Below are 10455 nucleotides of genomic sequence, written 5' to 3' on the forward strand. Positions count from 1 at the left end.
CTACTTTCTGGTGGAGAGGTCAGCACCCCTCTGTGTCCTACTTTTGAGGAAAAAAAACCCCAGAATATTTCTTGGGGGTGGAAGAAGGATTTCCTCCTCATGTGAATTGTGGGACCAGTGCCTCTATTTGTTCTCTCCTTAAAATTTAGGTGTTAATTTCTTTGTGGGAGCTGTTCAGCAAGTAACAATTTTATCTGGATAATGTAGATGTTATTCCCCTTTCTTCTTTATTCACTGGTTTGGAAATATCTGGTACCAGTACCACTTTTTTTGACTGACAGAAAACTTAATGACTTTTTCTGAAAAATAGATGATATATGAGAAGTGAATAAAGAGCAAAGTAATGAATGTTTGGTGAAGCTGGAAAGATCTCATACTTGGGTTAGTTAGGAATTAGCTTTGGCAGAGTTATAAAATACTCATTTTACCTATTTGGGGGAACCTAGACAAGGTTCCAGACTGTTTCCAGTCATAGGAAAGTGGGAGAAGAATGTATTCAGTATCAGTAATCTATGGTTAAATTACTTTTCTCCTGATAAAGTTCTGGATTTTACTATTTCTGAATATGAGGGTCTATATTAAGCAGTTTTGAGCATTGACAAGTGTTTATTTTTCTTCTTTTGATTGCGAAATAACCCTCTGGTGAATCAGTCAGGGTACTGGTGTGCATGTGCTGAACCCTAGCTCTAGTTATCAGAGAAAAAGGATTTGTTCATATGTTAAAAGTCCAGGTTTATACCTTTTGTTACTTGGGAAGTATCAGAGTCAGGCGGTTGGACTGTTGCCTTTAATTATAGTTTAAACTCAACAGCATCCTTAACCTTGTGGAAGATTTTATCTGGTCTCCTGGAACAAGAGGTTACCAACTGACATGACCCTTAAAAATTATTTCTATTTTGTGATAGCTGGCAAGCAAGTCAAATCAAACACAAGCCTCCCTGGATGCTTTGCTTGGCGTACTGGCATCTTGTTTTTTTAATTTGTAGAGGAAAACTTTGCTACCCTGAGGTTCCTTACAACTGATCCCATGAAGGAAACCCATGTAAACTTTTTAGGCACTTGTACCTTTTTTTTTTTGTTTCAAGAATCCTGGCACAGATAAAGTCTTTGCACAACTGGTCTCTGCAGATGTTCTGCTTCCTTGTCACAGACTTCGTTCAATGTATTAGTAACTTTTGACAGCTTTTTAAGACTCAGATGGGTTTTAATTGAATATTATGACTTCTCAGATCCATTGTGTGCCATTTTAAAAATTAAATTTCTTTTTTAGATGATTGCACAATAAGCTTGAGGTAGGAGACTTCTGGTTGTCCCTGTCAGACTTCTCTGTGGTAATATCAAACTCTAAACAAATAGCAAATAATGGTTTTTTGAGTGAAAAATGTTTTGTCCTGCCACAACTGAAGAAACTCAAAGAAATCGTGTATGAATACCATGATCTTTCTAAGACAGAGCTCCATAGCAGGGCAAAACACCTCTCTGTAGTTCCATGGTTGTGTTTTTCACCTATTTCATGGAGCCATAACATCACTGAGGTTGGAAAAGATCTCCAAGATGGAGTCCAGCCTTTGACCAAGCACCGCCTTGTCAACTAGACCAGAGCACTGAGTGCCACATCCAGTTTCTGAACATTTCCAGAGATTGTGACTCTACCACCTCCCTGGGCACCCTGTTCCAATGCTTACCAACCCTTTCAGTGAAAAAATTCTTCCTGATGTTCAACCTGAACCTCCCCTGGTGCAGCTTTGGGCCATTTCCTCCTCTCCTGTCGCTGTTGCCTGGGAGCAGACCCCAACTCCCACCTGGCTGCACCCTCCTGTCAGGGAGCTGCAGAGACCAAGAAGGTCCCCCCTGAGCCTCCTTTTCTCCAGGCTGAGCCTCCCCCTCTCCCTCAGCTCCTTCTCATTGGACTGACTCTCTAGATCCTTCACCAGCTCTGTTGTCCTTCTGTGGACAGACTCCATCCCCTCACAGTCGTTATTGAATGGAGGGGCCCAAAACTGGACCCAGGACTCAAGGTGTGGCCTCACCAGTGTCCCCTGTGGTGTGACAATCTCAGCTTTGTGTTTTGTGATTTCTCCTGGTGGCACAAGCCCAGAGGCAGATGGGGTGAAAGAGGTGTGGACCTCATGGGGAGGAGCTGAGCCTTTTTACCTCCTGTAGGAAGTGCCAACTCCAATTTAGTCCCGTGTTTCCTTCTTTGGCACCTCCTGAATTGGTGGAGAAGACTACAAAAGGTGGCACCAGGTAGGAAGTGCACCCTGCTGATGTGTTTACATCGCTACTTTTGTCAGTCACAGCTTACTTGGGATTTAATCCTGCCTTCCGCTGCACATCATCCATCATCTGGTGGACAGTCATGGGCCTTAAAAATAACCAAATCTTTTGTCATTGTGTGTGTAACTGGGAAGTGTTTAGATTTTATGATGACTTTCTCCTGTGCTATATTCACAGGGTTTTTAGCATGGCTCAGGCTAGGCAGAGTCTTTGGTTTTAGGTTTTGCTGCAGGTAGAATTTGGGTTTTTAAACGATCACCATCAACTAGCACCACTGGCATGTCCTCTGTTGCTATGTTTTGCACGCATCAGCTATCGTGTATTATTGGGGTATGGACAAATAGTTCTTAAACCCCATGACTGTGAGTTATATCCAGGAATAAATATTGGCAACAAAAGTTAAATGATGAAACCTCATGCAATGAATGGTAACTGATTCAAGCTGGGCCGGATATAGATAGCTAAAGTTGAAGGGAAGAAAATATTCCAGTGACATTTTTCTCCTTGTTTAACTTTCTAGTTAAGAAATTCCATTTTTATCCCCCCTTTTCTTAAACAAACAAACAAAAAACCCCAAAAGACCCAAGAAACTTTTGATTCACCATTTTAAAATAAATCTGCGGTATGGGGTGGAAAAAAAAAAGAAAAGCAGCCTTCCCTGTGCCTTTAAAATATTTTTAAACTGGTAGCAGCTGTGGCTTCATTTCCAGAACATCAATGGAGACAATATCCTTAGAAGACTAATTCTAATGTGTCAGAAACTGAAGTCAACAATGTGTTAAACCTGAATGATGACCTTCCAAGGGATGGGGAATTTACATCATGAGATGTTATTTGCTTAATTTACTTTATCTAGCATTTGAAAATCTAGATGGACAATTTAATTTTTTTTAAATCTAAGCCTTTTTAATTTACATATCTTTTGACTTAGTTCAGCAAAGAAAAATACAAAAGTGAAAATATTGAGGTTTGATTTCTCCTTTCAGTGGAAATATTATTAGATCTTAAATGTACAATGTGCAATTATATCTAACTTGCATCTTTGTTCTTGTTTGACCATGACTTATCAGGAAAAGAGCTCCAGAGACCTTTAAATGGCCTAGTCAAAGAGTTTTCCCATTTTCCTAAGGCTTAAACTGGGGAATCGGCTGCCATTTGCAAGCTAGCAATACAGTAAAAGCACATCATTGTACACAACATTTTATTTGGACAGCTGTATAAAAATGGCAACACACTGTGAAATCCATTAACAGCAAAACATGTTAAATTCAGCAAAATGCATCTCATGTGGAACACTGAATAAGAAATTATAGTCTGAGTTTTACTAGCTGGTTATCAGACTTTGTCTTGAACGAAGAAAATTGAATTTTTTTCCATATGTCTGCCTGTAATAACAGTGAACGTTGTACATTGGGTTTTGAAACCAGGGTGCACCTGTACTTCCTTGCCCCACAGACTCTACTGCAAGGTTTTTGCAAATCTAAATACCCCTGAGGAGGCTAAAGGGGGGTGGTTTTCATGTTGGGTCCCACCCACACTCGCACTACTGGGTTCAGAACCATTTGTAGGGGTAAGTTCTAGGGATGTAGGAGTAAGAGCTCAATCTGGGAATGAAAGCATCCTTCCCCCTTGTCTCGCTGCTGTGCCAGCAAGGACTGCAGTTTTGTCTACCAAGAGCAGGTTCTTTTCCTCATGAGGGATTTCCATGGATGGATTTTGCTGTGCTGCATGTAGTAAGAATTTTCACGGTTAATCAATAGCATTTAAAAATTCAAAACCTCTCTCCAAAGTATTTTGCATTTCCATTGTTTGTACTGTTTAACTAGGAGATGTTGCTCATCAAGATAGGATGCTATTAAGTATTCTGGTAGAGAAAGAAAAAATGAGTTTACTCTTGCCTGGTAGAAAATGAAACAGCCATGTTAACTTTAGCTCTAATCATGAGATTAAAAGTCTAATGGGGAATTATATCATTTTCACTCTTCAAAGCCAGCATCAGTGACCTTTGGAGAGTTTTAACTTTAACAGCCTAATGATTTCTCTTCTAGAAGATGGAAAAAGCAGTCTTTTCCTTGACAAGGAAATGAAAAGCGGATGAAAAAGGCAAGCACAAGTAACTGTACGCTGGAGCAGGCTAAATGACTTTTAGCCATATTCAGTACCACTTGTGAGAGATGGTTTCCAGGCTCTGTTATCCAGAACACTGGCTGTTCTGAGGGGAGACAGATAAATGCAAGGCAGAGCCATGGGGCTGGGGGACAGTGTTGGGGGACAGCCCTGCTCCTCCACGCCACCATCCCACGGCAGTGACAGCTCTGACCAGCGGGGCTGAGCGTGCACACCACTGATCCTGAGCAGGTCTGCTGGCCTCTGGTGTGAGGCTTGTTTCCTGTGCAGGAGCACTGGAATTTCTTGTTTCAGTTCCTGTTTGCCGCGGTTGCGAGCTCAGGCTGTTGCTCTTTTGCCAAGCTGGCAGCACGCGGGGGGAACTTCCTGCGCAGGGGATGTAAAAGCGATTCTCTGATTCTTCCTCTGCAGCCATTGGGAGATAAAAGCCAGGACATCAGGGACTGCAAAGAGGGAGCCAAATTATATTTATAATATTAAAGTGAGTGCATTTGTGGTTTTGCCATTCTCCAGGGTTTTTCATAAGTAGAAAAACATGAATTAGCATTTTCCATTTCCATATATTGACTGGAAAAATAGCCTGCTCTCAATTAAGACCTATAGCTTTTGGGATGTATGCAACAATTTTATAAAATATTTACAGCAAAATTTGCATTTTACATGGTATTACAGTTTTTCTTGTGTTTAGTAGAAAGGACTTAGGCCTAAGAGAGAAAATTCATCCAGTGTATCAAAAGGGAAATATATCTAAAATTAGATGGTTGGTATTCACAACAAGGAATGTCCAGTGCTGACTGTTACCTCCAGTAATTACTGAAGGTCACTTTGCCCCCCAGCTATTTGTTACAGCCCTGCAAGGACCATGCTCCCTGTGCAGAGCTATCACTGTCCCTTTAAAACTGCCTTTGGAAGCGATTGGAGCTTTGTGCTAGACAGATAAGTAGAACATTTTTTACCAAATGTAAATGTGCACTGTAAAGAACATAGCTATTTCCTGGATAATTTGCAGTTGTATATTTTATGTTAATTTCACCGAAAATATTGCACCCCTGCCAGGTTTAGTAGAGGCTCACTGTGATATGAATAATTTCTAGCGAATCTTTTTTTTTCTTCATTTAAGATTTGGCACCTTTTTAAGATTTTAATAATAGCAACAAGGAGGAAGATTTAGAACAAGTGAAACATTAGAGCCAAAGAAATTCACATAGAGAGCTAATGTAAAATAGCAAGAATAATTACATGGAAAACAGTTTCCACAGATGTTTTTCCTTGTAATGTAATAACTATTTACTAAACTGTTTATTTTAGGCCCTTGGTTTACAATAAAATATTTATACATGCTCTGCTGTAATAAAAAAATATTGACAAAATACTATAGAGATTTTTGAAAGACAATTAGTATTTCCCTGTCTGGAAAGTGAGCACAAGAGAAGCAGCAGCAGCCCTTGCCATGCTCTGAGAGGAGATGCTGGGTTAGCAGCAGCATCCCTTGCAGGTTTGTCTGTGCTCAACTCTGCTTACAGGGAGACTCTGCACTTGTGGCAATCCAGAGGGGAACTTACTGAAGGACATGAAAGCCAACAATCTAAAGACAGTGCAAACACTTTTCCATTTCTTTTCCACTTCTTTGCAGGAAGAAAATAACCAACTTTATTACATTTCTGAGTTATTCTACAACAAGGTTATGTCTTGTCTAAGCAAAATGTGCCTGTTTTAGGAGCAAGTTTAAAGTTCAGGATGCCAGAATCCTGCATCTTGTTCTTTAAAAACAGTGTGGGACAGTGACATCTCTGAAGCACTGCCTGTGGCAGGTTTAAAGCTGTTGCTTTATGCTGACTGAGCCACATCTGTCATACCCCTAATTCATGAAACTCCTCACGTGCCCATGGAGTCTGTACACTGCTACACAGGGACTAACCACCTATGCAGATATAGCAGTGCCTTAGGGTGCTGAAATCAGCAATTCAGCAATATTGAAATGTCTACAGATTACACTTTCCATGCATGATCTCAAAATGTCTATTCTTCTGTTCATGAATATATAGAGGAAGCTTTATTTGAGGTGTCTAAAAATCTTGAACACAGGAGAGTATCCTATAAGGAACTTCAGTTCCTCTGCCTTTGAGTTTTGTAATAAAAGGATTTCTTTTTTTCTTCAGAAGTTATTTTACACCCTTTACTTAACTCCAGAGTGGTGTCATGCAGCAACCTAAAAAGAGGCCTCCAGGACAAAAGAGAAAATACCTTTAGTTTCATGGATACAGACCTCAATGTCTGTGTGCATTTGAGTACCACCAGCATGTTAGAGCAACCTGAAGTCTGAGTAAAGACTGCACGGATGGATCTGAACTGCCAGTATTTGGGAAGCAGGATGGTTTCAATATCCAGATATGAATCCATATTTAGCAGTTCAGGCTCTATTTTCAAGTAGACAATTCCCTTGAGTTTCCAGGCTAGCAAGTTGTGAGCTTTATCATTGCAGAAAAAACAGGGTAACTGCCTCTTGGAATGATTTGAAAAATGAATTAAAAATATATGTATGAACTTTCTTTCTTGGTGAAACTAATAACACTCACCTGTTTAAAAATCAGTGGGGTGATTATGAAGATTTTTGTCATGCTGGGTTCTAAAATGTGCAGAAAAAGAACAGGGCAGAGCAGAAAACAGCAAGTATAGGAACTTAAACTGAACAAAAGAGGGAGCTAAGAAATCTAAAATGTTCAGTTTTAAGGCAGAATAATCATAGTTACCAGATGATGTCTTTTGTTGTAAACAGACTTTTTTCATGATTGACTTCTAAGGAGGCCAATGCATGTGAGAGGTTTGTGAGCCTTGTTACTGATGTGCCATGCAAAGCCATCATGTCCCATTCCCATGGTTACCCTTGTAGAACCTCACCAGAACAGCTTTTTGAGACTAAAAATTGGCTTTCCCTGTGAAAGTCTGCATAATTTAAAATCAAAACTACAATAAGAAAAATAGATGGTGTAATATGTGCAATATTTTCTGTAAGTTGCACCAAAGTTGGGTTCTTGGTTTTTAGTTTTTCCTACCTTCCTGCCCCTGCACTGTTGACACATTGCAAAGTGCTGCCAGGTTATGCAATTATTTCAGTGCAGCTCATAGGAAAACAAAGGAATTTGTGCTTGGAAGTCAGCATTGCTCTGTACACAAGAATTTCTTTATTTTTCAAGGACTATGTTATTGTGTAAGCTAATGATTTTGTTTTTAAGTTATATTCTCAGGGGCATGGACATCCAGGATAATCGAGGATGTACTTTTAATACCAATCCTGCAATGTTAGGTCTCTGGTGGAAAAGTTGGCCCAACTGCAGGGCTTGAGCCTTGGATTAACCCCTGCTTGGAAGAATTGTTGATTTCCTGGTGCTGAATATATTTGTAAATTGATGCATATTACCTATGTGTAAATGAGTTCCAATGAAAGTAAATTAGCCAGTTCCCTTCCCACATGCATTTTAAAATGCCACTTACTGTTTATCACGGTAGAAGCCATTATCTCTGTTAGTCATTTTGAAAAATAAGTACATCTGCCAGGGTTCTGCCCTTCATTGTCTCAGCCCAGCTCACCTTCTCTGGCCCTCCCTGCTTGCCCACCTCTGCAGCAGGCTGGGACTCCTCTCCCTGGGAGAGCTCAGCTCTCCAGCCCAAACTGGGTGTCTTTTCAGCTGAAGTGGGAGTACAGAGTAGGTATGGAAAGCAGAAATGAGGGTCCGAGAGAAGAGGAAGGCATCCTTTGGAATTTTGAATTGCCTTTTTTTGGCTGTCAAGAGGAGGTAAGGAAATATGTGTTTAAGTTGTGCAATGCTATTGGTAATTCTGCATGGAAAATATTTTCAGCGAGGTAGATAAAGGAGTAGAGCAAGAAGTACATGTAGATGCAAACTGTGGAAGGTTTGAAAAGCCATGTGGTATGAGTTATAATGCAGACCCTTTTTAACAGTCTCCAAAAGCATTCACCTAGTATCCCTACCATGTCCCTGCATGTAATGAAACAACTGGCAGAGAGCATTCTTTTAATAAAGCATTGGCAGTTAGTGTCTCTCATGCTGGATCAGGAAAAGAGTTCAGAGGACCAGATATTGCTGAAGAATCTGTCTCCAGTTTTCCCTTTGGAACTGTGCTTCTAGGGCTTTTAAAGGTTTATGTATTTAACATTGCAAATCTTCATTTTAGATTTTCATTTGCTGCTTGGGATTTTTATTAATTTTGCAGTGTTCATTTAACTTGATCCAGCCCTTTATATCATATCCAGCTTGAAATATTAGTTCAGAGATAAGCTTTATTATTAAATGCTTAATCTTGAACACTTGTCTTATTTGGTAAGAATTATCTCTGAGAAGTAGGCAAAGAGAAGTTGATTGCTGTGGTTTTAAAGCAGCTGTAACTGGAGTAGCCCAAGTACTAGTTTACAAAGGTTGGCATCCCTTCAGTTTGCCATCACAGCAGCTGGACTTCATTAAGTGCTGGTGTTAATTACTGGGAGAGTGTTGGTTCAGTATGTGAGCAGCAACACTTGGGGTGGCACACAAAGTAGGAGAAGGGTCACCTTGAAATAGAAGCTTTAAAAAAAGCCAAACAGGCAAGGCAGGGCTGCCACTAATTTTGTAACTGCGTTTAGTTCAAAGTTTTTCAGCAAACAGGGAAATAAGCATTACTGTGCAGCAGGGAGGAATGGCTGAACTATGTGTGCCATTGAGGAGGCAGGAACGGAGGTGAGGGCTGGGGAACTTGCCCCCTAAGAAAGGAAGACATTAATGTCATATTTTCTGTGCATGTTGTGTGAAAGAGAGGGAAAATTCTTTCTGTATTCTCCAGAGTTTTCAAGCCATATGCAGTATAGTTTGAGGAGGAAATATTAATAATTTCTTATACTGTAAATAGTATTCTATGGAGAAAACCTATTAAGGGTTTGTATCTGAGGAATGTTTAGGAGATGAATGTCATGGAGAAAAACGTAGAACATGTGGTAGCATAAAACAAGTATTGCTTGGAAATGTTGTGTCCTAAAGCTGATGAGATTCAGACAAAGTGGGCCAAGTCCAGCCCTGGTGTAAGCAGCTGGTGGTGCACTCAGCCCAGTATTCCACCATGTGCTTAAGCAATAGCGAATTTTTATCTGTGTCTTTCACCTGGCAATTGTTTGGATGAGGTGCCAGGTGCCCGGGCTGGAAAGAGTGCGTGTGAGGATATTGGAGGAGAATTAGGTTATTACATTTCCTCCTTAATTCTTCATCAGGGCTGCCGCCTGTATTTTCTACAGAAAAATCAATGCATTCTGATTCTGTAATTTCCCATGGTGCCTCGCCAGGCGCGCAGCGTGCCATGGGAGGTGACATATCCGGTCATGGCAGCTTGAACTCTTTTTTCCAGTGAAAGAATTCATTGGAATTTCACAACCTTTGCATGCTTTTGTGAAAACACTCATTTGTGTTTGCGCCAACCTGCTAATGGCGGATGCCGGGGCTCGTGAATCCCACCTACATTCGGTGCTCGTTATGGCATGGAATGTGCCGTTAATAATGCATCTGTGAAACTCAGCTGCGAGGGAGCCAAGTAATTATCCCACCGTAGCGTTCCCTGCTTCAGTGTCATCACAACTGGGGCTTCATTAAAAGTCCTAACAGTAGAGATGTTGTGTGGTGCAGCCTGTATATATATTTTTTCATTTAAATTATCAGCAATGCCATGGCTCAGAGGTAATTTGACTTTTTGAAACCGTGGAGCCCCTGTGAATTTCCTTCCTCCTCTCCCTCTCGCTGCCGCACCAGCTGATCAGCCCCAGAAGAACAAAAGGTTTATCTGAAGCTATGAAGCATATATTCACCAGCTTCTGGCGTCTAGATAAAAAAAAAAAAAAATCAAAGTACTCCATTGAACATGTTAATACTGAGCAAAATGCACACAGCCAGACACTAAACCTTTACAGGGATTTAGGCATTTGAAAAGTGATACCCTGATCAGGTCTTGAGTTAGTTTCCTTAGCATAAGTAAAGCAGAATAATAAAATAATATAGATTTTTAAATAAATGG

General features: G+C 40.4%; 1 protein-coding gene across 3 annotated transcripts in view; it reads left to right on the top strand.

The window, feature by feature from the left end:
* Positions 1-10455, top strand: part of ZNF423 (zinc finger protein 423) — a 224784-nt gene that overhangs the window by 144907 nt on the left and 69422 nt on the right. Inside the window, exon 7 of one of the 3 annotated variants that reach the window (XM_030955692.1) lies at positions 8146-10195. The exons of the other annotated variants lie outside the window; for them this stretch is intronic. Coding sequence (XP_030811552.1) covers positions 8146-8270 — 125 coding nt within the window. The 3' untranslated portion in view covers positions 8271-10195. Of the gene's footprint in view, positions 1-8145; positions 10196-10455 lie in introns of those variants that run through there. 3 annotated transcript variants of the gene reach the window in all.

Source organism: Camarhynchus parvulus, chromosome 11 (genome assembly GCF_901933205.1).
Source record: "Camarhynchus parvulus chromosome 11, STF_HiC, whole genome shotgun sequence".
Taxonomy (NCBI): Eukaryota; Metazoa; Chordata; class Aves; order Passeriformes; family Thraupidae; genus Camarhynchus; species Camarhynchus parvulus.